Below are 27788 nucleotides of genomic sequence, written 5' to 3' on the forward strand. Positions count from 1 at the left end.
TTACATTAATAACTCTGGTCTTTTTCCAAGAACCTGACACTGCTTTACCTTTAATACATTTGAGCGTGGAATAAATTTACACTGGAAGTAGAGACATTTGTCTTCTGCCAAGTGAGCAGAGTAATTACTGAAAGTACACAATGTGGTATTAGGTTTGAGGCTAGATTCTGATCCAGCTTAAGTGTGATGTAAACTCCATTGAATAAAGAAAAATAGCTGGGTGGTGATAAATTGAACAGAACTGCTGGAATTCAAAGTTGTGGAATGAGTCTTTAGTATTTGAAGTGGAAATGTTTTTTTCTGATATGCGCGAAAGGGAGGAGTTTAATTTCAACACTTGGTTTATCACCAAGCAAGAAATCCTGCTGAAGTGCTACGTCTTCCAAACCTTCCTTGGAAATGTGATAATTTATCACTCTTTAATCTTCTGTAAGTATTATAATGAACTACCACGACTGTGGGAAAGAGAATATGAGAGAGATGCTCTGCTGTTATGTATCTGATGCTCCAAAACTTGAAGGTGTTTGCTGTAGTTACTGGCAGACTTAATTTATATGTCATTAGGATAAGGCTTTTACTTTGGAAACCAAAGCGTAGCTTGGTAATGCCAATCTCTCAAATGATTATTCTAGAGAATATTAAGCCCTATTGTTTTTAATAAAAAATAGAAATACTGAAGTGTTAGTCATTGTGCTGTTCTCCTGAAAAAAGGCACTCCTTACAGTTTCATCATTAGAATGGGCAATTCAGGTTTCTGTTTAATAATAAAACTTACCAGGAAAGTAATTTTTAGGCATCCAGTAAGATTTTGTATTGATCTAATTACAATACCTTATTTTTTCTTTTTTTTTCTTTTTGTAGTATAAATAAACAAACAACAACAACATGTGGTACCATTTCAGAAACACCAACTCACAATAAACCTGTATGGTGACAACAGAATGTTTGACATCACTTATGCAAAATCTTGGGGAATTTATGGTTTTTCCTCATGATGACTAGTATAAAATGATGCTTATGAACTGAAGCCTCTTCAGATTTTCTGCTTAAAATGTTTTCTGTACTTATACTTAAATTTCAGTTTTGTTTCTCCTCCATGATGAGTTTTCAATACTTGTGAGTCCAGTGACACTGAATTGCAGTTCAGTTTCATAGCTGCATGTGAGATTTCTAGCTGACTTCATTTTTACTGTGGGAAAATTGGAATTAGAAGATTTAAATGTTGAGAAGCTTGGAGAAGTCTAGGAGGCAAGGACTGTTCAAGGCATTTTCAGCAAACTACTGAAGCAAATTTAAGTACAGCTTTAAGGTCACAAAAAATTGGAAAAAAAAAAAAAAAAAAGAATCTCTTTCATTCCTAATCAGCTCTTCTTCCTTTCATAGTCATTATACAAAGCATCTCCACAACTGACTATCATGCAACCTATCCTGGTAGATTTTTTGCCCTGTAACTCTGTTCTCAACTCTTTCATTGCTGTCACAAATACAATCTCTAAGACTATATTTGTGAGTTTGTATATTTATATATGTCTCTTAACTACAGAATGGGTGGATGGATTTCTTTGGCATAGGTTTGGCATCCATTTTGTTTTGAAAAAAAGCACCTAATTTTCTTATTTATGTATTTCTAACTTTGAATTCACTTTCCTTTCACATGGTGTGCTTTTAAGCATGAGCAATACAACATGGAATGTTCTTTTCTCCCCTCCCTGCTTGATTGAGATCATGAAATCAGCACCGACTGGCTGTTACAGCTTACCTCCCCTCACCTTTTCTTCTCAGATAGTTCCGCACTGCTCTTTGCATTGCTAAAGCTACAAACTGGAATGCCCTGTGTTTTGTGGCAGGTGGATCTTTTACTTGATCATATTCCAGGGCTCTGTAATGTAAAACAAAACCTCTACTACTATTCCAGTAAAAATTTGATTGACTGGCTTTACAACATAATAGTAAACCATGCTAGATTTCTCTTCCAAGTTGTGCATTTACTAGCAACACAGCAATATGGTGACTCAGTGGGAATTGGGATTAGCAGCATTATTTACACTGATGACAGCATGCTACTTCCCTGGTAAATGTCAAATGGTGTGAATTTGGCAGGGTATGTAATGTCCTCCCAGAAGAACAGACTGTTTTTTAGGAAGGAATGGAAAGGATAAAAAGCACTGCGGCAGAGTTGAATAGGAAAATATTGTTTAATTGCTACACAAACAGTTTTCATGTTGTAGCTAAACAGTACGTAATGCCAGGTTTCAGTTGCTTTAAGCCTTCCAATTTTTGCATGAATTTTTCTATGAATTAACTGAAATCCCCCAGTTTTGGAAACCTATGCCTTCATATAGCACATCTCTGATTTTCTGATATATTAATTTACATGTGTTATGTAGAAGGCTCAGTAATACTGTTATAAAATACTAATATTAGTTTTGCAAAATCAATATTGAGGCATAAAAATATGTTTCTTTACTCTTCAATTTTCATTCCCTCAAGAAAAGTAACATCTCTTCGTTACATGCTTGACTATTCTAATAAATAACTAAAATTCTTCTGTGGAACTTTAGAACTGCTTTGACTGTGGTACCCTATTCAGGTGTTGGTCTTGTTTTTGTTTTTAACCTTGAGGAAAGTAAATGCCAAAAATGGTGATTAGGCACTTAAAAGACTTATCTACCCAAGGAAATTTAGTAATTATGTACAGATCTGCCTTGTGGGACCAGTGTTCTTCAGTATCTTCATCAGTGACAGTGGGATGAAGCGCATCCTCAGCAAGTTTGCAGATGTGTTTACAAGCTGTATGGTGTTGTCAACATGACTGGTAGGTGGGATGCCATCCAGAGAGACCTAGACAAGGTTGAGCAGTGGGTCCAGGTGTGACCCTCATGAGGTTCAAACAAATACAAGTTCAAGGTCTTGCACCTGGGCCATGGCAACCCCCACTACCAATACAATCTGGGGGACATAAGGATAGAGCATAGCCCTGCTGAAAAGCATTTGGGGGTACTGGTGGATGGGAAATAGGATGTGAGCCAGCAGTGTGCCCTTGCAGCTCAGAGAGCCCACTGTATCCTGGACTGCATTAAAAGAAGTGAGGCAGCAGGGTGAGGGAGGTGATCCTGCCGCTTTGCTCTGCACTGGTGCCATCTCACCTGAAGTACTGCATCCACATGTGGAGTCTTCAGTACAGGAGAGATGGGGGACTGCAAAGTAATCCAAGGAATGGAACACTTCCTCTGCGCAGGCAGACTGTGAGAGCTGGGGCTGTTCAGCCTGGAGAAGAGAAGGCTGCAAGGTGACCTGATCGTGGCCTTTCAATATCTAAAGGGGAGCTATAAAAAGGAAGTGGATGGACTCTTCAGCGGGGTCTTTTGTGATAGGACAAGGAGAAATGGTTTCAGACTAAAAGGAAGGAGATTTAGTAGTAGGATGGGGTTGCTGGAGTGTCATGTATCCAACCGCAGAATTTTGAGCAATTTTCCAAAGAATGCTGAGGCTGATTAGAATGGCAGCTCTGGATTATGTTACAGGTAGATGGCCTTAGCGTTGATACATACCTGCTTATCAGCAGGTATGTGATGGCTGTGTCCTCTGGTGGTCAGAGGCTTATGAAGAGAATGTTAATATTGAATAATACTGAATCTCTGTTAGGCTGGCCAGTAGGAACTTCTTTATTTTGGATTCTTATCCCAACAGGATGCACCTATTTCACAAACTAAAAAACAGTTCAAAATTGCAGGGAATGATTGAAAGCTTCTGTGTGGAACACAAATAGACTATAGGAAGAGGCTGTTGAGATGTCTGAAGGAGCTAACTGTAGAATGCTGAACCAACACAACATTTCTTGCAGCTTGCAGCATCGTTGGTGTTTACACACTTAAATGCAGTCATAAGGATAAAGTCACCTGATGTCCTGGCATTTGCTTTTATCGTTGCTACATTCTCCCCAGGACTTGGCATGTGACTTTTAAACAGTGTTCTTGCTTGTTTTACAGATTCTGGGTTGGCCTTATCATAGGAAAGATGTACTGTGACTGTTATCATCTCTCTTTGTTCTCTAAGAAGATGACTAAGTTTGTCAGTTCCGTGCTGTGTATTGCTGTGTTGATGATCCCATTCCCATGAATCTCAGCTCAGCTGCTGCACGCTACTTCAGTTCATGCTAAATTTGCAATCTGACTTCATTGAAGTGCAAAGTTGGCTTGCTTGTCAGAAAGCTGGTAATACATACAAAACAATCCAGTATTTTGTTTTTTGGCTCCAGTAAATGCTTATGTAGGCTTAAAGAAGTTTCAGGATTTCCACGTTATGTGAGCATCTGTGCCAACCTTGTTAAATATTGAAGAGTTTAGATTGACTCATATTTGTGCATCATTTTAGTGTGGTAGTAAACAGCAGTATCCATCGAAGTTGAGCTTAAATGGAAAAGCAAATGATCTGAGTGGATTTTTCTTTTCTTTTTTTTTTTCTTTTTTTGTGATGGGGAGATTTTTGTCTTATACATTCTATCACAGATACTGACCATCAAATTTGCTCCATAAATCTGCCATAGTATTCAACAGTAGATTGTATGGATTTGTTTTAAAGTATGCTAAGAACTTTGTTTTATTATTCATGGTCAATTGCATGCAAATCCACTTGTCAGGGGAAGGAAGCAGCATTAATTACTATGTTTTACACATGCCTGTGAGGAGATCTGTTTAGTTATCCTATCTCCATGCCAAGTGAAATCGACTTTAGCTTGGAGAGAAGAGAATGCTCCGGGGAGATGTCATTGCAGCCTTCCAGTACTTGAAGGGAGCATATTAACAGGAGGGGGCATGGCTGTTTACGAGGGTGGATGGTGATAGGACAAGGGTAATAGTCTTAAACTGAAACAAGGGAGGTTTAGGTTAGATATTAGGAAGAATTTTTTTCACACAGAGTGTGGTGATGCATTGGAACAAGTTGCCCAAGGAGGTTATGGATGCCCCATCCCTGGAGGCATTCAAGGCCAGGCTGGATGTGGCTCTGGGCAGCCTGGTCTGGTGGTTGGCGACCCTGCACGTAGCAGGGTGGTTGAAACCTGATGATCATTGTGGTCTTTTTCAACCCAGGCTATTCTATGATTCTGTTCTATGATTCTATTCTATGATTCTATGACTTTCTGCCCTGGGACTAGCAAAAAGAAATCTTGCATCAGGACATGGAAAGAATTCATAATGAATGTATTTTTCACCATTTCAGTTAAGGTTGTTTTAAAGGAAAAAAGCTCTACAAAATAGTATGGCTGCTAAAAATTAAAGCGAGAGTTTATATGGCTTTGTAATACAGTAAATTTTTCGAAAGTTGTCTGCAATACTGCATGGTGTTTCACTGATTGTGTTATAACAGTTTCCATATTCTCAAACAAATTTAACCTGCCAAGTCATTCACTGACTCTCTAAACAACAGGCCCTTGATTTACATGGCACTGGGTTACAGACGTATTTGCTTGGGTTTCAGGAACTGCTAGTCATAGTTACTCTGCTCTAGCTGTTTTCAACAGACAGGGAGGCTGAAATGCATTCCATGTTGAAGAGGAGCACTTTGCCAGGAGAAGGAGATATAAACAGATCTGTTTATTTCCTTGCTTGACAGAATTTGAACATCCTCTTCTATTCCATGGTCCCTGGTCAAAGCATAGAGTGGAAGCTCTTTAAATGTTTCTGTATATACTTTTTCTACTTTGCTCTTTCATTAGTCCACATGACTATGAATCTCTTCTGAAAGATGGCATCCTCTTGAAATAGGATACAGTGAAGCACAGTACTTAGAACTTGTCATTTGCTAGTGCTTCTGAAGTATGGAGCTGGTCAGAATGATAGGCTGTTTCAAAGGAAGAGTGAGGTGTCATTTACATATGCAGTAAGTTGGCCTGTTTTATAAAAAGACCATCTTCATCTAACACACTGAGGCTGGCTGGTGTTGCATGCAATGATGCACTGCATTTGATGAGAGCTTTCAGAATGCCTTTTGCATTCCTTAACTACAGCATTTTAAATGTCTACTAAAAATCTCACCCAAATGTCTCCAGAAAGTGAGTTCATTTCTGAATCCAGAGTGAAAATGTAAAAAATGTGAACTCAGTGTTTCCTGTGGAGCCCCATCTGGAGCAGCACAACATCTCTGTGTTGGCTCAGGAGAATTAAGTGTTTTCCTGACTTGCCCTTGAAAAGGAGTCTTTACTTGCATAATCCCTTCAGTTATTGGGTTGCATTTAATTTGACTTCCATTTGATTTTTGTGTTTTATTTCTTTTTCTCATACCTCCAAATTAAAAGCTACTGATTGGCAGTAGGTTTGTGTTTCCTACTGTTATTTGAAAAAACAAACAAACAAAACCATGTAAGCAATACCAAACAAGTAAAATATTTTTAGGAGGCAGCAAGATTTTACTCTCCCTTGCCTAAGGGGAGGCCTTGTGGTGGCCTACAGCTCCTTGTGAGGGGAGCAGGGGAGCAGTGCTGAGCTCTGCTCTCTGGTTACGGTGACTTGACCCAAGAGAACTGCAGGGAACCACGTGAGGAAAGGGTCAGGTTGGGTGTTAGGATAAAGTTCTTCACCAGAGGGTGATGGGCATGGAACACACTCTCCAGGGCAGTAGTCATTGCCCGAAGCTGCTGGAATAATATAAGTGTCTGGACAATGCTCTCAAACACATGGTCTGATTTTTGGGTTGTCCTGTATGGAGTCAGGAGTTGGACTCGGTGATTCTTATGAGTCCCTCCCAACTCAGAATGTTCTATGATTCTGTGATAAATATTTTTGTTATTCAAATTATCACAATATCCTTTTACTAGTGATATGTACCACAACTGAAATATCTGTGAATGTTTTACTTAGTACAAATCAACTGTAGTGTTTGAGCGTGTTTCACAATGTAATGGTTAATCTGATCTTTGCTGATGTCAACAGAAATTGGTTCTTTAAGGCTTGGCTGGGGACTCAACCTTATTTAACATTTTTATTAGTGATGTTGGCACAAGGCAGTAGTTAGATGAAATTTTCAGATAATGTAGGGTTGTGAGATAGCATCTGTACAGAGAAGGAATAGACTAATGTAGGAAGAATTGGATGATCAACATTTAATGGAGGAGGACACAGGGTTGCATGTATACTGTAGTTAACAAGAATTTTTCAACTGAAGGAACCAAAAGGGAGAGTCCCCTGAGAGTTTTCAAGGAGAATGAGTTATTGTCATGGTACAATGTTGAATAAGGCAAATGTGAGACAACGGTTTGTGAGGGAAGGGGGTGGCAGTGTCCTGGTGAACTCACCCTGGGAATCGTTACATGTTCTGCTCCGCTTCAGTAGATCTGCATATGTACATTGTAATACTGAGGAAGAAACTGTTTTTTTCTCTAAACGTTAGGTTCCTGAAGTATTGAAAGTTTTATGTACCAGTGGCAACAAAGAAAATACTCAGTAGATTTTGAAAGTCATGCACTTGGACAATTTGAAATTGTACAGATAACTTTATTCTTGAATAAATACTGTAATGGGACATGAATAGTGGATGAAGCAGCAGCAAGTCTTATTTGATCACTTGGATGACAGCTGCAGTTGCGGAGGAGAGGAGGCATTTTGCGTACAATCTGATGGAAAAAGCTGCCCACTACAGAAACAGAGGGGACTGCGATGTGCCAGGGAGTCTGGCTGTTCTCTGTCTGTCATACCAGTGTCTGTAGTTGATGCACAGAAGGGAAGGATGCTGAAGCAAAGTGGCTGCTGAAAGCTGATGACGCATCTTGTGCTAGCTCCAGGGCAGGTCTGCTTCACAACCTCTCTCCCAGCCTGTGGGCTGTAGTTATGGCAGGTAGCCCTCTTAGTCTATTGCAGACACTCCTGTCCTGGTTGTGTTTTATAATTTAAACTTAGCAGTCTTAAAAGACTGCTCTACTGTTCCTGGGTCACTGACAACCCTCATGTGAAAGTATCCAATTGCACACCTGCACTTCCCAAAGTGTGACTCAGGATGCTCTTTCAAATAGTACAACAATTGTTTCTTTCAGGAAATAAGTTTCCTTTGGTATTTATGCAGTAATTCCAGACTTCCGCTTCTTCAAATTGCCCATGCATAAAAATTAAAAAAAAAAAAAGTACTGACACAGTTCTGTGCAGAAAGGAAAATCATGAAACCTAGGAGGGATTCTTTTATGTATCAACCACGAGCTGGCAAATATGTCAGCTGTGGACTAGCTGCTGTTCATGCATGTATATGTTACAGCTTCGGGTAAATTCAAGCTAGCAGTATTGTCAGTGACTGATTTGTTCTGCAATGAACAGAGTCTGGGGCCAGCATTCTGATCATGACTGGGAGTGTTGGAAATGTCCTATGATATACATAGGTAGCTCTGAAAGTAATGCCTCCTATTTATTTTCATGGAAACTACAAGAAACATGAGGAGCACAATAGCACTATTTAATAGAGCAAATTCTCAGCTACACAACACTGTTTTTCAACATAGTCACCACTGTTAGCTGATTTAGGTGAATGAGCTGATTGAGATTTCACATTATTGTTGCCATTGCTGAATGCACCACCCCCTGCCTCACTGTACTCACATCCACTGTTTGGTCTTCATGAACATTCAGCTAGGGTCACTGAAAGTCAATGGGTAAAAATGTTTCCACATGGAGGAATTCAATTCCATACCTTTGCTTCACATGCACTTCCATGTCAGACACTGTTTTGTCAGAGTACCCCTTCCCTGCCATCTGTCACATGGCAACAACATGTAATGGAGTATTGTCAGAGAGTTCACCCTCTACTGCCATACCACCAACATCTGCCTCTGACATCATGAGCCAACATAATAAAAAAGGCATTACTTCCAGAGCAGTCCTCATGTATGTATGTACATATATATATTTTTTTTCCCAGATATTTTTTTCCGCTTGTATTTCTGTTTCCTTGAGCAAAACAACTAAGTACAAGTGATGCAGCCAACAGGCGTGGTTGTTACTCTTCTCACTGTTCAAGGCACTGGTACTTCAAATAATGTCCCGTTTATACTCTGCTTGAGCACTTAGCTGGAGAGAACTGCTGTTGGATGAAAGAGAGATTGCTGCCTGCTTTCTATCTTTCTCTTCCTTGTGCTGAGTTTTGGCTGGATTCTTTGCTATAGAGGGAAGGAAAGGGGAAGTAATGGAGATAAAGCTACAGCAGCATGATGCAAGGCGATGCTTGAGAAGCATCAATCAGAGATGTGCAAAATGTGATTTTTGATGTATAGCTAGAGATTATCTATCTGTATTTATGTCTGTGTTGCTTCTGTAGAGTATAAGTATCCTACCAGTGGTCAAATCCACATCTCTTGACAAACTGTATGTCTTGGCAAAATATATTCATGAATTATATCTAGAAAGTGCAGGGCTGATGGTTCAAAAATCTGCTTTTCAGGTACATTTCCAGAAGGAGGTTCAGGTGGGGTTATGGTTACTCTTACATGCAGAGAAGAACAGAGAATAAGAAGAACTCTCAGAAATCAGTAAAATATTAAACCCTGCTGGATTTGCCATCTCCAGATTCTTGTCTGTACTTCAGTTTCTTATACAGCCTCATAAATACTACTTGACTTAAGTATATCTTTCAGAACGGCATCCAGACTTGCCTGAAGATAGAGAAGTCACCACTTTTCTTAGTTAATAACTGGAAGGAAGTAGTAGATGGAAGACTGGTTTATTCACTGTTTCATTTGCAGCTGGATAATTTATTGCCTGTGGTTAATGTGAGCATACAATGGCTTTATTTTCGAATGAACAGGAAAAGGGGAAACTTGGTTTGGTAAATAGCGGCATTTTCTCTGCTCTGGAAGATGACTAGAGTAATGTATGGTAGTACCATTTCTAGAGACAAAAATGCAGAAGTCAACCATTATGGCTGGTAAGTCAGTTCTAGAATATTTTTATATTATCAGAGAAATGTGCAAACATAGAGAATTTTCTTTGAGGGTGAGCCTGAAAAAAACCTAGCCAAGAATGTTTACCTTCATGGTACTAAGTTTACATAGGGATCTCATTGAGTGTGAAGTGTCAAGTATGTTTACCTGTATTATAGCCACAGGTAAAAGGAATTCCCATTTATAACTTTATATGCTATTAAATCTGTTTTCATGAACATGTGATATTTTTGTTCTTCAAGATCAAGGTACTATTGATATTTGTGAGTATTTTTTTTTTTTAATATTTGAATGTAAAGTTTCCATTGCTTCTGTTCATGTGTTTATTCTAAGAATGACTAGTATTTTTTTTTTTTTTGTAACTTTCCAGAGTACAGATGCCAATTCAAATGTGAGGAAAAGAACGAATGCCACAGTACAGTCAGAAGCTGATGGTGGGAGTCGAATTGACACAAGGCACAGCTCCATCCAGCCTCCCTCTGTAGCTCAGGGGTCTTCTGACGTTACACCCCATTCCCTTTCTGCATCAAGTCCCAACCCTTTCACACGTATTAATGCATCAGAGACATTGTCTTCTGCAAGAGCTACCCCTCCAGCTCCTCCTTCTACCCCAATTTTAACTGGATTTGTATCCCAGCATGCCACAGTTGGATCCCCTTCCATTCAGCACTTGCTTGGATCTAGACTGGAGCAGATTCAGACCACCACACCTCATACATTAGGAGCATCTGCAAAACCATCTGCTGTCACACCACCTGTTCCCCCTGCCTCTCATTCTGGCACTAGTAAGATAGACAAATACGCACGAATTTTATTTCCTGTTACCTTTGGAGCATTTAACATGGTCTACTGGGTGGTGTATCTATCCAAGGATACCATGGAAAAATCAGAAAGTCTAATGTAGTTTTGCTGCTATGTAGTAGTTCCTAAATTATACTCACATTTGATGCAGAGTTTCTTCTTTTGAAACTATTTAAAAAGTCAATAATTCTTGTTTATAAAAGCTGTATGCTACTTTCCCATTGTAAAGGCTGGAGTTCTTGGGGATAATGAGGTAATTCTTAAAAATAGGTAACAGAATTCTCTTCCTCCCTTCAGCTAGGAGTGAATCATCACTCTTCAGACAGACTACTTGCCTTTGGGAGGAACAGGTACAGGGAAAAAATCAAAGATGGAGGTGCACAACTGTGCAGTGGAACTCATCTCCACTGCTAGGAGTTAGGCATGTTGATTGTAATGGATCCCTGAGGCACCTAGCACTGTCATCTGGACACACCATTGCATTTCTTGACTTCAAGGCCCATGTTCTGAATATTCTGACAGTACCTGCTAGAAAAGGACTTTTTGTGCTAGGCTAAAATTGGCAGAATGGGGGGAAAATGAGCAATGGGAAAAGAAAATAGAGTCCAGCCTGGGAAAGTGCAACTCCAGAAGAGTTATGCAAAGGAGTTGTAGAGCTCCATATATTTTTACGAAGCATTATTTTGCATTGCAACCTTGGAAATTCTCACTTCAAAATAAGAATGAATTAACCTTATAAAATCTGAAATCTGAAATAATTCTCAAAATTGGAATTTTTTGTTTGGTAAAGTGATCTTAAATGTGATTCTTCTTAGGCGGTGCTGACCAGCTTGAGTGGATTTATTTCTAAATTACATCACATGATAGGATGGGACTAGACCCAGTGTTCAAATTTTTGAATTCTTTGTTCTTTGGATGCTTATGGATTTGTTAATTGTTGTTTTATTTGTTTGTTTTCCATATTTTTCAGTCACACACCTCTAATTTCCTTTGAACACATATTTTTCTTTTTCTTTTATTATATAACATTTGAGTCAAGTTAAATTTTCAACAAATTTTGAAGTGGCTTCAAAATCGGGGAAAACATATTTTTCTGTGCTTTGGTACGTGTGGCTATGGCACAACTTTGAGTGAATGTGAGACACCCTTTTGTGAAGGAACACTGTGACATAAATGCAAAAAACATTTCTAGATGAAGCAGGGGAAACACGAGGTCTATTTAAGGTCCATTAGTTTCTCTTACACTGTGGGTGCTTTCCATAGTGGTTCAGTGTACAAACAACTACTTTTCTTTAAAAAAAAAGTGAACACTTTAAGCCTGATAAAAGTCTTATCAACATAGTTCTTTTCACCTGTATGAGTGGAGGATATGCTGGCCAACAGTCTGAAGGTTTTTGCGGAGATCCATCTGGCTAGGCAAATGGTTAGCATTTCTATGCAGGTGACAAGTGAATATCAAAGTCCAAATTCTCAGATGCAATTTGGCTGTGTTTTTAAATGACTGGGGAGAAGCCGATTCTCCTTTGCCTGAACTAATCATTAGCTACAGTTAATTGACATAGCAGATTGGTAGCCCATTGTCAAAGTTTTATGCTGGGCCCATTGAGGTGGGTGTTTTGGAGTTATCTGCTCAAGTAATGATAAAGTGGCTAAGAGTCTGATGGAAACCACAAGCAACTGGGGTAATCAAGGCACCCCTACACAGAACTGGGACGAGAATCACTGTACAGTGACCATATATCTCTATCAGTCCAAACATTATAGCTATTTTGCAGCTGAGAATCTGACCTGCTAGCTTACAGGATCTTGGAGACTGTAGGAGTTGTGTAATACCGCATGTAGTATGGATTCTGGGCTACTATTTCATATATAACGTCGGAATGTACATGGTAGGATTCATAGGATTTGGAATGTCTTACGTGTCTTTATCATGATGTAGTAGTATAAACAGTTACCTTATTCTTTTTTTTGTTCACTTAAATGATGTTCTCAAGACGGTAGGCAAAGTCCTCACCTTTTATATATAGAAGAATCCTGAGATCATAGTGCTCCTTAGAAAACCATTACACATTCCAAAACACAGAATAGGAAATGGAGCACACATGCAGGTTGTCACGCTGCAGTAGTTTGCATCTTCAGGTGTATCACTGGGAGGTGGGGCTGATCTTCCCTAATTTAGTCACATTATTGCAGATTATCAGAAAAGCAGATACTCTACAACAGAGAACATTTGTTTATTTTGTGAGGTTGGAAGTGAAAAAGTACTAATCCTCTGGCAATTGCTGATCATAATTGCACAAAGGGTAATTTTTTTTTCTAGTGTGAAGAACAATGGCTTTATGTGTGTTAAGAACCTAGTGTTTGCTCCAAAAGTTATTGAAATTACGCTTTGATTTTTTTCTCTGATGAAAAATGAGGATGTTTTCTCTTAGAGCTCTAAATGATTCACTCTAAACAGCTGTCTCTTCCTTTGCACCCATCCCCCTATACTGCTCATATAATCAGCTTTTTTTGTGGATTGTTCAGTAGAATCAACACTGGTTCAGGCTGTTTAGCCAAGGTTGAAGTAAATGTGCTATTTGGATTCACTTGTTTCATTTTAAAGACTTATAAGAAGGAGAAAATGATTGCAGTAATTATTTGAATTCAAAATACTAATTTCTGTGCTTCTCTGTTACAAGAAATTTTTTATGATATCTCAGAAGAAATATGTTTTTAACCTGTCAGTCAATTCCTGAATTACCTTCTGATGCTTGCATGTTTATATTCAAAATGAGATATTAAAAAAAAAATCTCATTATGAGCCTAGGACTAATTTATTGTACTGTGCTACATTATTGTGTTACAGCCTAAGAAGAAATTACCATAACTAGGTTTCCAAAGTACATAAGGGCAATGTAAATAGGGAGTTTTTCATCATCTTTAATCTCCCTGCAGAATGATCAGAAACAGTAAACACCCTGCAGTATGCTCAGAAATACTGGCAGGTTCTGAATACTGTGCAATTTAGAAGCATGGAAAAAAAAATAAAGCAGGAAAATGCTAAATATAGAGGGTCAAATGTTCAATACTGGTAAATAAAATCCAAAGGGAGTTGCATGTGTCATTTCAGTGCCCACATAGGTCTCTAGGGCTGATTTAGAGTGTAATAAACTTTACAGGAATTGTGGGATTTTTGGTGTTTTTTTTTAAAATTTATTTTTAATTTTATTTTTTATATTGGTTTTGTTAGGTGATCTTTCTTGATAGTAATATAGCCATTTAGAACTAACCAACCACTTCAGTCATCTTTATTACCAGGAAAGAAAAGAGTATAGAGACCAAAAAAAAAAACAAAAACAAAAACAAAAAACCAAAAACAAATCTTACCCTTACCAGGAAACAAAGATCAGTCCCACTAACTGCTGTTTCCTCGGAGACATTGTTACCAATAGCAAAACTCCTACAGATTTCAGAGATGCAGCCCCAGCCAGTAATGGAGTCATTAGAGAAAGACAGTTAAAAGCTCAGTTCAAGAATATTGCCTTCACATGCATTGAAGCATATTTCGTAGTCAATTGTGAGGTTAACATAGCAAGGTCAAATGTATATTAGCTCAGTATTAAGGGTTTTCACTGCAATCACTAGAATTATGAAGTGAAGAGGCAAACCTAGATCCCAGTCCCACATAGTGACCTGAGCTCTTAGAGTTCAGCAGCTGAAGTGGGGTCTGGCTTCTCCTACAGAACGGACTTGTCTCCGTCAATTGGATATCAGTGGCACATTTCTGAGACACTCTGGGTTTCTCTTCCTGCAGGATTTTTAGGAAAAAAAAACAGGTTTTGTAAACTGTTAAGTAATTCAGTCTACGTTACCTTACAGTCTGACAAGTAGATCACATGATAATTGAATGAAAGAAGCAAATAATTTATTAAGGAATGTGCCTAAAGCTTTTTGTTTATCAGGAACTAAAATTTATTGATTACAGGGAGTTCAGATGCAACCTTAGGCATCTCATCATTTTCATTATTTAGGGTGGACTTTGCAAAAAGCTGGGAAAGTAAAGTGTGTATAGGTAATAGGATTGAACCACTGCTTCAGAGAAAAATGAATGTATTCATCTTTTGAATATGTGCAGAATTCTGTTTTCTTCTGTTTTCTTGCATACCTCCTGCATGTCATTCTGATGCAGTGAACCTTACGATGTAGTGAAGAGACTGTGTACCATGCAACAGTATCTGAATCCACGGTTTATATTTATCTGGATCCTAACTTTACCATCTGCTTGTGCCATCGGAGATGGAGGGAACTTCTATTAAAATGGATAGCTGTTCTATGGCTAACACAGTTATAATTACAACACAGATAGCTGAAAAATGTTCTTGGATTTGTTTAATCCTAAAGTTAAAATGGCAGATTAAGAAAATGACAAATGCCTGACTGAGAAGCCTAGGTGAAGTATAATATTTAATGATGATGTGGATAAAACCAAGTATTGGAGAACTGCAGACATGTGGCGGTAAGCTTACATGATGCCATGGGAAGTGAGGAGAATGGGAGATGTTTCTCTGGATGGTCTAATGAGCATAACGCAAAAGGGTGCGCAGTTGGTAAACTTAATGCAAATCCAATGGTTAAATGGACTTATGGATATCGTTATTTAAAATGAACAAACAAGACAACAAAGAATTTAGTCTAGGAAAGAAACAACCAGTTAAGTGATGACAGCCTCTTTATCTTTCCCAAACAGTTTTTTTTTTTTTTTTTTTTTTTAATTTTATTTTTCTAAGACCTAATATTTCTTTCACAGTGTGATTCCAGATTAAGATACTTATGTTTAGATTGCTGGGAGAAAATGTACTAACATCAATGTGGGGCTTTTTGTTGACTTAAGTACACTTCAAACAGGAAGTTATGCTGGTTCCTCTGGAAGGAGAAGTGTATCATTTTGCAAGAGTCTGATAAATACTAATTCTTCTAAGTCCTCACTAAGTCTTCATTTGTAGGTCTCTACTCAGAAGCAAGTTGTTGCACTTTTGGAGAATGTAAGTGTGGTGTGCAGTTTCAGCATGTTCTGCATTCATCAGACTTTGAAAGTAAATTTTTGGCACATTCCAAGCAAGTAGTGTGAGTAGTGTGAAGTACAGAGAATTCAGAAAAGGTCTCTCTTTGCTTATGTTATTTACCGTGTTCCTAACTAGACAGAACAAAAAATGCAATTCTTATAAAATTGACAGAACTTGTGAAGCATACTTTGTGTTCACATGGATTAGAAAATGTGGTAGGTACCATTTTCAGAATTGATTAGTTTTATATTCTAGTCTGTAACTGAATGTATCTACAGATTTCTCTTACACTTTCTTATTCTTTTTATATCACTCTGCTAGAGAGGAGTTGCTTCAAAGCAAGCCAGTCACTATCCACTGCAGCTCACCATGTTTTCTGGTCAGAATTCTGTTTTCATTGTTTTATGCAAGAGAAACCAAGAGCATCATGACATTTTTTGAAATAAAAATAAACTGGAAAAAAAAAAAAAAGCCTTGGAGATTCCCTTTTTAGGAGAACAACCAAACTCCCACCAGCTATTGAATGATCTCTTCAAATAGCAGCATAATTCTAGCATTTAAAAATACTACTGTGATCACATCCTGTATATGTATTTATAATAATATTCAAATCTCTGAATTGTGAGGGAAGCAGGCTCCAGATGCACCAGCAAGCAGTCTTACTTTGAAAGACTATCTTTCTGGATGCAAAGCACCGTGTGAGGTAGGTATTATTTATTTATTTATTTCAATCTTCATATCTCCATTTTCAATAAAAAGATCCTGAAGAAAAAAAAAATTGTGCTACTGAATTAACCCTCAACTAGCACAGAGACCTGGGTTGTCTCCTGTTGTTTGTCTTGCTGCTCTTATCTATTTCAGCATTTGCTATGTGTTTTAGTAAATGCTGTAACCATGTTGAATTAAGTGCTGTTAACTGGCATAACATTCTACAGATGGTCTGTTGGCATAAAGAAGAGAAATAATCTTATTTGTGAATATGTTTTGATCCTTGGAAAAATCTTAGCTGGAGATTGGTAGAAGAAGCAGGTGACTGTATGAAGCACTCAGCTGGACTTCTGAATTCAATGCATTGCAAAATTAAACTGAGTACTGACTTGTCTTGAGCTGATGTCTCGTCTCCATGGTAAGTAAAGATACAGAAGTATGGAGCACTTGGAAATTAAGAACATGTACAAGTATGTATTTATAGTGCTTTCAAAATGTGAGATAGTTTAAAGCTCCTCGATATACAATAGTTTCATAGCCTGTTTTACAGTTGCAAGCTTGAAAACCTAGCTGCTAAACTTTGTGAGGTTGTTAAATAAATCATTTTTTGTACTTCAAGTAAACATTTTTTTGTATGTACATGTATTTCATATTTTATCAATTTATGGCAGTGTTTTCTGGCATCAGACCGGTTGTGAAGGTTTGAAGAATTTTGAATAGCCGTAATTCCCATATAATTATATTATAGCATCGTTTTGTAACTGATGGGTGCCTTTGCAGCTCAATACCAGAAGCAGTCATGGTGGAAATGAATCTACTTGTGCCTGATACAGTCCTTGAGAATATGAGCTATATTTGAAGGGACTGTGGATAGAAACTGGCTTATGTATTACCAGCCTCTGAAGCACTCTGCACCAGACAGGCCACATTATTATGCATTACACCATTAGGACTGTTATTACGCTGCCATAAAACTGAATTACTGCTAAAGGTAGTACTCCTACTTTATTGCTTTGTGTTGGGAGACGTACCCATGTGGTGATGGTGGTCTGGCTGAAATAACTTCTCTAGCTAAAAGCAACTTTATCTTGTGGCTGAGTTAGTAGCCAGCTGGATCAGTTTTTGCAGTTGTTAGTGCTGCTACAAAGGAAGTGATGAGAAGGTTGGGATTGATATGATTTCACAACAACTTTAGTCCAGCGGAAAACAACTGGAGGATTCTTATTCTGACTCCACTGGCTATAAAGAAGAGGCTTTCTGGAACCTCAGTTGCCCTATGTGGTCATTTTTACCACTACAAAGGTGATTTTGTCAATTTTGTCAATGCGAAACAGTGGATAAAAAAAATAAATACAAAAAGGCCAGGATTTATGAAAGAGCTTAAGTCAAGTTATTTGAGGCAAGAGGAAAGAGGGAAGAAAAAGGAAAGCATCAGTAAAGATGAAAAATTTAGTTACTTGCTACCAAGCAGTTATTTTAAGATATGTCCCATTAGAGGTACTAGAACAGCATCTGGCAGGAAACAGCCTAGAAATAATTATTTCTTCATTATGAGTATAATGAGAAAGTAATAAAGAAGTCGCTAATGTTCTCTTAGAAACATTTATGTTCCATTGCAGTTGTTTTCATTAAAAAGGGTATTTTCATAGTCATCCAGGAAGAATTAAGAGGCAGAATGCGAAGTAAAAAGATTGAGTTTTATTAAGTATCAGTCTTTCTCTCCGATTTGGAGAATTTCTATGCCAAAAATATAAACAGTAGAATTCTTTATCTTTCAGGGACTCCATATATTTCATTTTCAGTAATGAAACACTTTGGAACGTTTAGCATTTAACTTGCTTTATGTTTAAGAGACCAAATAGAGAGATTGCTGTCTGGTTTAGCTCTGTTATAGGAGGAAGAAAAAAAAATAGCAGCAAAAGATTTCTTTACAGTGTCATCCAGTTTTTGGAACTATTATGCCTTCCTTCAAAATCTGAAGACTTCATTCTTGTACCTAGATTCATGGGAGCTTTTTAGCATCAGACCTTTCTCTGTTCAGTAATCTAGTCAGTACAACAGCTTGTAGGGTACAGCTGCATTTGAACATCCACAACCTTGGCACTTGCACATCATGGATCCTGTGAAAGGAAAAGATGAGTTTGTAGCACACTGCTTGCCCACATGAGAACTCTCCTTGCTGATGTGGAAGAAGGTAGGAGCCAATGGTCAGAAACAGGAGATGAAAGGAAGTTGAGTTTCCATCTTTTGGAGAGGGTGCAGATTTTATACTGGCTTAGGCCACTTACAGAAATGCCCCTTAAACTTCTTCCCAACTGGGAGGCTTAGATGGAAGCTGTGTGTTATATGGGACTCAGTACCAGTTGCAAATCCTGCCTGAGGACTGGCACACTTAATCTGTCCTAAGGCTTCTGATGCTGTGGCTGGAAGACTAGAAAGACTGGAGCTAGCAGTGACTGCCAGCTGGGACACATCCATGTCGCTGTGCATCCAAGCTGTACTATGGTGAATCAGGGCCCTCAGAGTACTGTGGGTGGGATGCAAAAAGCTTTCTTGGAGTACAAAGTAGGTCAGGCTGGAGCTGAAGAAACTTCCTTCAGCTCAGCACTGCTGCTACTGGCTGTAACAGCACTGAACATCCCAAAGGAGGATCAAGGTTTACTGCACTCTGACCTTCTCCTTGGACATCTGCTAATTGCTGTTATATGGAAAATAGGCAGACAGACATGTACATGCATGGTAATGAAACTGAACATGCTGCTGCTTGATTAATGTCCATGGTCTCTGTGGTCACTTTCATAGTCCTGTGGTGGTTAAAAAAAAACAACACAAAAAGAGTCCAGCCACACAAGATCTGCTCCTGAAGCCCATGCTAGCAGCCTGTGGGCTTTCCTGGAAGCAAAATAACATCTCTGATTTTACAGATATAGTTACTATGCCCCTATGAGTTGTCCTGATGTAACTTAAACATTGCAAAAGGGCCTTTCTCTTTGAATCTTACTTCTCCATTGTGCTATGTATTTGTGAAGAAAATAACCAAGCTCAGTTTCCCTTACTTTCCCTCATCCACACTAAATTCTGATCTCATTTGTATTATTATTATTAAAAAAAAAAAAAAAAGGTGAATTCCTCACCTCATTGTACATCTGTCCAGCAGGAGAAGGTATCCCTGTGCTGGGTAGGAACGGCTGAGCCTGGAGACAAGCATTTTGCTGAGGTAAGATATGAGAATTATTAGATCTGCTCATTAGCTATTAAAAATCACTACATCTATGATCTCTGAACACGTGCTTCAGCATGTCCTGCTCCTTTTTCCACTGTTTTTTTTTTTAAGTAATTTTAAACAATTTATATTTAATTTATTGTATTGTATTGGCATTAAGCTACTCTATTCCTCTCCCTCGTGGCAAATGGAGAAATGCTGACTAGAAACTAAGCAGGCAGTATCAGTAACCACTGCCTTTGGTTTGTAGCAGTAAAAATTATACATTGTGTTGAAGGCTATGTGGTAACACTTTTGTGGCCAGGACCCTTCATTTGGAATAATCCAGAGTGTAGATTCATTAGCAAATACACAGAGCAGTGACAGTATGTCAACAGTCTGGCTGCAGGCACAGTATTTACTTGTTGGTGATAAATCATCCATGTTATAGTTGACTCAATGTATGATACAGTTCCTGTGTTTCTCCTCACCTTTACCTACAAATAACATGGACCACCTTTTCTCTTGAATTCTCAAATCATGGTACTTAGAGAGGTACTCATTTCTGTGATGGTGGCTAATTCAAAATGTAATGGCTGTGCCAGCTGAGGAACCAAAAGAAAAGGGGAATTTCTCTTGTGGATAGAGCAGCTGAAATAGCTGTGTGTCATTTTTAAGTTGGAACTGAAAAAAAAAAACAAACAACAACTCAACAAAACCAGGAAAAAGTTAACACTAACAGGTTTTTTATTACTTGTAAGCTTTTTCTGTGAAGCCCTGTCCATTGCAGCCAAAGCGTTTGGGTTTAAGCTTAGACCATTGTTAGAAATACTCTCAGTGAAAAAGATGAAGCTTTCTGAAGTATTTTGTCTTTCTTTTTCATAAAAGTTATGACATGCAGAAAGTAATGCACTGAACCACCATAGTGGAAATGCCTCTTTAGCATCCTCTTAGGGAAGACCCAAATCTCCCAACTTTTCTATTTCTGCAATATGTGAATGTCCTAGATGCATGCTGTGAGAGTTTGTGCCATGGCAAATTCTGATGTGTAATCCCTTCGTATTGACTCATACATGGGCAAAAACGGAAAGGAAATCAAAGCAAGGGAAGCCTTGAGGTTGAATTATTTTACATTATCCTTCACACATGTTTTTGTTGCATGGAACAATGTGGCTGGAAGATTGGAAGAATCAGAGGTTAACTAAATTTTTTGAATGCATATATTTAGTGCTGGTCACCTGACTATACTAACAAACTGAAAAGGTGGTTTGATAGCTGTCAACTTGTTTTACTATTGTGCAGCTTAACTGTTACCTTCCTGTATAATGAACATCTCTGTATTTGGAAAATAAATCCATCTTGCAAGAAAGATTGTGCAAAAATTGTTCCTATTATACTCCAGTGTATATTGCTGATGTCAAATAAAATACAATTGTGAGAGTTCTTAAACAGTTGTCTTTCTAATTGTGGCCTGAAGCAGGGAGAGGAAGAACTGTAACAAACTTTGGTACAGATCCTCCTGCAGCTAGTGCTGGGACATTGATGTTAATGAGTCAATCAACCTAATGCTTTACGTCTGGACAGGTGAAGGGAAGAGTTTCATTAACGATATGATAAATGGTAATCTGTTGTACAATTATTGAAATGGCACCAATTTACTAGTGTACCATTGTCAAGGTGTATCTCATTAGGTTAACCAGCTGAGAGCTAAACAAATTACCTCACTTCTCTCACAGCAGCAGAAACAAATATTCATAGTAGTGGTGCCCACTTCATCCTATTTTATTTCTTTCCCTGAGCTGCTGTAATCACTGCTTACCCCTTGCTTTATCTGCCATCAAGTCGGTTGTCACCTGCTCTGCTTAACTATGTGACTGAAGGTGACTTTCTAATGATCTATGCTTGGGCCTGATGCAACTCCCATGCTTCAGAAGGTGGACTTTAGACTTGCAGAAACTGTGTTTCAGTGAGGACTGAAAATTTACCTAGCATAAATACTCATGGAGAGAGAGATGTATGCAGAAATCTTTTCAGTCTGTGCAGTGGCCTGTGCAGGGCAGGGAGTAGGACACCCTTATTTCTTTTTCTATGGGTGGTCTGGAAAGTCAGATCTTTTCTGAAGGCTGAGATGAGAGCTGTCAGAATGGCTTACAGTGCTTCAAAGTGCTGTAATTGCTGTTTGCTTCAGGGACAGATTTTGACACTGAGAAATCTGCTGTGTTTGACAGCCACAGCTATTTCTTAGATTTGAGAGATTCTGCATCCCTTTCTCCTGGCTTCTGTGGGTGTACTTTACAAGCCTGATGTGCAAACTAGTTGTTTGTGCTGATGCTGCCATTTAATGCTGTATGGCATGATGCTACCCCACATTGCATGTTTTATTAATGGCACTTGTTTTGATTTGGCAGGTAGTTTTACTGTCAGGCTACTTGTAAAGCCTGTGCAGCATCCCAATAAAGTTGCTGTTGAATTTGGAGAATGCTGAGACTAGGTTTTTCGGAAGTCAGAGCTCTGGCTCCTGGCAGTGTTAAAGGAATTCATCTACGGACGGAAAGCAGTCGGAAATTTTTCTCAGGGCTGGTGTCAGGCACCTCCTAAGTCAGTCATTATCACAGCTGTGAATGCCTTCAGGTGCAGGGCTTGAGTGTGATTTGTGTTTCTTGAAAGCACCAGGGCTTGTTTCTAGCAGGAAGGAGTGTGAGACTTCTCTTGTAGGTTTGTTTTTGGTCTGGTTTGAAGAGAGGTATTGAGCCTGGGTTTGCTGTGTGAGTGCTCTGAATGTAGCCCTGTAAGGAATCTGAGACTGACCTGAGAACAGGTTCTCTCAATTCCCATTAAAATGTTCTACTTTTATACTTAGTATTTAGTCCTCATAAGAGAAAAAAAACTAACAGTTGGGGAAGTGAGGTTCGGCCTTTTTGTCCTCCGTTCTGCTCTGCCCTTTTGCTCCTTCCTTTCTATAGGGCTTAGTCTCGCAGAAACACTTTGGGATGCTTTGCTGGAACAGCTCTGAAGAAGATACGTGTAAGTATGCTGTTCTTCTACTAAGTCCTGAATATCGCTGTTCATCTACTGAGTGGTGACCTGGAATATATTAAAGGTAAAATCAGCTCAGTGTACTAGGTCATGTGAGATAATCAGAATAAAACTGTCCAAGAAACCAGCCAGCTGCAGGTAGATGTGACGAAACAGCTTGGAATAGTCTGGATGAGATCCACATGTTTTTTGATAGCTTATGTAAGAATGATGGCCAGTGCAGATATGCAGACAGGCAGTTCCATTGACTTCACTGCAAGAAACAGCACAGCTGAGGGAGGCTGGAGAAGTTAGAGAGAGAGCGAAGGGTGCATGCTGGTGTGAGAGCAGGAAGGAAGTGGTTAAGCAGACAAGATGTGGAGAAATTATATTAAATATTACAAGGTTCTCTTTGTTGGGAAGTGAGCCTGAAGGGTAGTCTTTAAGAAGAGCAGGATACTACCTTCCACTGCTGAGCTGGCTTCAGAGCTGGTGGAAGTGTTGTATTTGCACTGTTGACCCAAGGGATGTTGACAAAAGCATCTCACTGGAAAACTAGCAAGCTTGAAACTGCTGGAACACAATGCCAAAAGCGCTAGGATGGGAAATGTTTCCAAGCTTATTCAATTATATTTATTTAAATTTTAGATATGCTTCCTATATGATTTTTTTCTGCTTGGTCTCTGGAGAGTTTTGATTTATGAGCTGAGAAAATTTCACTTCTAACTACAGAAAATTCATTAAAAATGTATTTAAGCATTCTCTTTTTCAGATGACAAGAAGCTGAATAAAGAGCTCCTAACTCTGAAGAGTCGTGCACAACACTGAGAGAGCATGACAAAACAGCACAAACAACTTGGGTCTCCCTGGTGTTGTATATAGTTTTCTTTAAAACAAAATAAACAAGCAAAAAACAAACAAAATACCCAACTGATTACAGACTGAGGTAATTCCTATGTCCTTTTCTTTACTAGGCTAACAGTTAGAGCACTTGCCTATAAATTTTTTTTAAAGACCCCTGCTCACTTTACAACATGCATATTGATGCAAGCTACCAGATGCCAGTTTCTTGAGTGAAGCCATAAAATATTTTGTAAGCCTCAAAACACTAATTCCTGATAGCAATACTTAACTGAGAGACGAAGGGACCTAGATCTTCAGAAAAAGTCAGTTTGTGCCATTTCATGTGTAAATCTCTGTTTTTAATGGATTTTCTTATTCTCTGAGAAACAAATCATAATTTTAGTTCTTTTATCTAGTCTTTTTTTTTTTTTTTAGTAAAATTAATTGATTGCACTCTGGACAGTTAGATCACTTACTCTATTATTATCTGCTACAAGTTCAGTAAATGTTGTCTTTTACCCACCCAACTACAAGGGATTGAATGTAGTTGGAACAGACAGCTAGATAATTTGAATATCCACCTAGCTGGGTTAGTCGAGATATTAGTATTGATGATTCTGAATTTGTTTACCTGTATTTTGCTTTCACTGGTATTGAACTTGTGACCTTTTATAGACTGCTGTATCTGTTAGTTCTTTTTCAGTCAACTATTGTGTAAAGTGTCCTTTGTCTTGCCCTTTTTATATGTTGTTGACAGTGAGCTGCATTCTGAAATATGATTGACTAATCTTCTTTGGGTCACTGACTTGAATAAAATCATGAGCGTAAATGACAATCAGCTTGCTAGTGCAAATAGTGATTGAGAGAGACATTGGTTTAACAGATTCTGAAATCTGGATGAAATACCTGTGTCTGTTGAGAAAGGTTTGGAAAGAGCCAGACTTCAGTGTTGTCCAGTTCTCTAGTCATCTCTGAGCAAAGCCTAATAATTAGATACATTAAAACTTAGACATGAAAGTTTTTGTTCCTATTCTGTATGTACATTTTAGATCCCTAGCCAGCAAGTGCTGCTTGTGGTTACTGAAGTCCTCTTTTGGAGTGGAAGAGCAATGGACATGCATAAGCGATCTTAGGAGGAGAGAACTGCTGTTGTAGTCCGGCAAAACTACAGGAGCTGTGCTGCAAACATGAGACCAATGAAATTCTCTAAACAAATAATCTTAGCAGCAACTTACCAGGAGTTCTTAGCCTCAATGTAGCTCTGAGTGAAATGGAAAGGGAGGTATGAAGAAATATAGAGGTATGGTGTCTTCTCAACATTTCCCTTTGAGCTGCCTCAGAACAGTTCCTCATTAGCATCCTCATCTCTTAAATCCCTTTCTGAGATAGACAGAAACACCCTGTGGCAGTGGTAGGTTACAGGCACTCAAAGTGAGATCTGCAGGAGGAAGTCTGAGTGCTCCTTTAGTGAAATGGCCTTGTTGTTTCATGCAGCGTGATTTATTGTTACTTTGTTCACATGAAAGTCAAATTCATTGAGTAAATTATATAATGTGAGCATCTCTTACTTCCATTATCATAGGAGCAGAATGTGCTAAATTGAGCAAATCAACCGAATCATTACTTAATCATGTGTTTAATTCATTTTCATGGATCTTCACCATGGGTATTGGTTACGTCCTTGCAAATGCACTGCTGTTGTGTTTCCCTAGAAAACACTCTTTCCTCTCCTCAGTATTCAGTTAATAGATATTACATGAATAGATTTAAATTAGATAACTTCACAAGTAGCGAATTCAGGCTACAGATAGATTTGTGTTGTGCTATTGAAGTTTGTTTAAAGATCTTTCTCTGGAAACTTGTATAGAACAAAGAATTTTGCAGAAGTCATGAAGAAATGAGAAAAGTCTGAAAGGTATTTGTGCTGGAGCTAATGAAGAGCGTAGTACAGATCCCTACAATGGCCACGGAAGAGGGAGTGGTCCAAGGCCAAGAGGTTTAATTTCAAATCCCCTCTCTCCCTCTGTTGTTTTTTCAAAGTTAGGATTTTTCCCTCTTTCTTTCCTTCTTCACTTTTCAGTCCCTTCTTACTTTCTTCCAATGTGACTCCCAGATCTCTCTTTATAACTAACTCCCTCAACTAACTTAGTGATTGACTTCAATGGGACTTGAGGATGTGCTCAAGAGCACTCCTGAAGAAGGATGCTCTAGTTAATCAGAACTGAAATTGTCTGCAAAGTAAATAACATTTATGATGAGTTTTCAGTTATTGAATAAGTGCAAGAACAATTTCTTCAGGTTTATTTTGTCACAAGTGACTTTATTCATTAATTGTTCAAGCAACTAGATAAACCTCTTTCAAGTACATGGTGTGGAAGAGAAAACCCCACTTATGTATTCCTTTAAGAACTCTAGTTTGCATGCCCCCAGAGCAGTACATATACTTTGTAGTGCAGTGTTTAATAAGTATAATGAAAACATAGTTTTACTTCTTTATTGATTTTATTTCTTTATGACTAAATCTATACTAAAAATTTAACGTCTAATGTATTTTCTGGAGAACTTTTGGCTCCAATCAGTTAGCCAGGTGTTTCCTGGGAGTTACTGGTAGGTGCTGTCTCAATACATATTCTCCTTCAGTGGAGGGCAAGAGAAGATAATGGTGTTACTCAGTTCTGTGGCAGCAGGTGTCAGCAGCAGTCAGAGGTCCTGGGCAGGTTTAGCTCATAGCATAGGTACACTAGGCTGCAGAAGGGCACAGAAGAACCCTCATGTTCTTTGATTAAGGGACTGTAATTTTATCTAATCATTAAGCAGGTAAAAGCAGCAAGGCAGCTCCAAGTTGAATTGTGAATAAATAGAGGAATGCTGCAAACTGTTTTGAAAGTAAGTTGCATTGACCTAACCCTCAGAGCTCTAATAGTTCTAGCTGAACATCAAACTTGTGAAGGGCTTGAAGAATATGCCCTATGAGGAGAGGCTGAACTGGGGCTGTTTAGTCTGAGGAAAAGGAGGCTGAGGGTAGACCTTATTGCTCTCTTCCAGTATCTGAAAGGTGCTTACAGTAAGAGCGGAGTTGGTCTCTTCTCACTGATGACAGGTGACAGGACGAGGGGAAATGGCCTTAAGTTGTGCCAGGGTAAGTTTAGGTTGGATATTAGGAAACTCTTCTTTTCAGAGAAGGTTTTTAAGCACTGGAATAGGCTCCCCAGGGAGGTGGTTGAGTCATCATCCCTGGATGTGTTTAAAAACCGTTTAGATGTGGTGCTCAGGGAAATGATTTAGCAGAGTGTTGTTAGAGTTAGGATAGTATGGTTAGGTCATGGTTGGACGTGATGATCTTTAAGGTCTTTTCCAACCTGAGTGATTCTGTGATTCTGTTCTATGATTCTAGTACCTGTTTTTCAAAATGAAATTGTGTATTACTGCACTTTGGTCCTTTGCAATTTTTTTTTTTAATATGGAAAATAACTGTAATATATTCCCTCAATAAAGACATTTAGCATCTCAGACATCGTATATAAATGATCTTGTTGGTGCCATTACACGTGAATTCCACAGCATGTGATTGCATCCCTGTGGTAGCATACAAATAAATAACCTGCGGCATACGTCAAATTATGCCAGGACTAAGACACAGTGATAGCTTCATGAATCATCAACCACATGGCTGAAGCCTGTGTATTCTGGGTATACTTTGCAGTCTTTGTAGTCTTTCAGGTCTGACAGGCAATCGAACAGTCAATCTTTCTGGCCCCTTTGTGCAGGTGGCTGATTTCACCGCCTTCTTGCACATCCCTTGAGCCCATGTTATTGTCATTAAATTTAAGGAAAGCACTGGAGTTGTTTGTTGAAATGTTTTATAGGGCTTCTTTTGACCAAATAAGATGTCAAAAATGAATTTATCACAGATTTTTATTTTTTATTGTAATATTTAGCTTTTGTTTTTGTTTAAAAAAAGCTTACCTTAAAAAATGAAGACACGGAAAAAAATGGATCTCTGCAATGGCTAGGTTTCAAAAATTTCTGTGAAAAATCAGGAGTTTTGTCCTTTTACTATTTTTTTTTATCAAATGTTTTCATACAGAAGCAAACAAAATTTTTCTACTCTGCTGACCATCTGCACAGGGCTATACTGCTCTAGACCTTGCTTTCCTTGAGGTACAATGGGAGCATGGGAGAGTCCAGGTAAACACAGATGTTTCCTGATCATATCCAGTTGAAGAGCTTCAGCTTGACTGAGTGTGTTTTCTTCCTC

At 38.5% G+C, this 27788-nt stretch overlaps 1 protein-coding gene across 4 annotated transcripts in view; it reads left to right on the plus strand.

The window, feature by feature from the left end:
* Positions 1 to 21121, plus strand: part of GABRA4 (gamma-aminobutyric acid type A receptor alpha4 subunit) — a 46005-nt gene extending 24884 nt beyond the window's left edge. For all 4 annotated transcript variants that reach the window (XM_004936058.5, XM_420724.8, XM_046941223.1 and 1 more), the window contains one exon: positions 10287 to 21121. In XM_004936058.5, the coding sequence (XP_004936115.1) occupies positions 10287 to 10820 (534 nt within the window). In that variant the 3' untranslated portion in view covers positions 10821 to 21121. The remainder of the gene's footprint in view (positions 1 to 10286) is intronic.
* The last annotated feature ends 6667 nt before the right edge of the window (positions 21122 to 27788 follow it).

Source organism: Gallus gallus, chromosome 4 (assembly GCF_016699485.2).
Source record: "Gallus gallus isolate bGalGal1 chromosome 4, bGalGal1.mat.broiler.GRCg7b, whole genome shotgun sequence".
In the NCBI taxonomy this organism is placed as follows: Eukaryota; Metazoa; Chordata; class Aves; order Galliformes; family Phasianidae; genus Gallus; species Gallus gallus.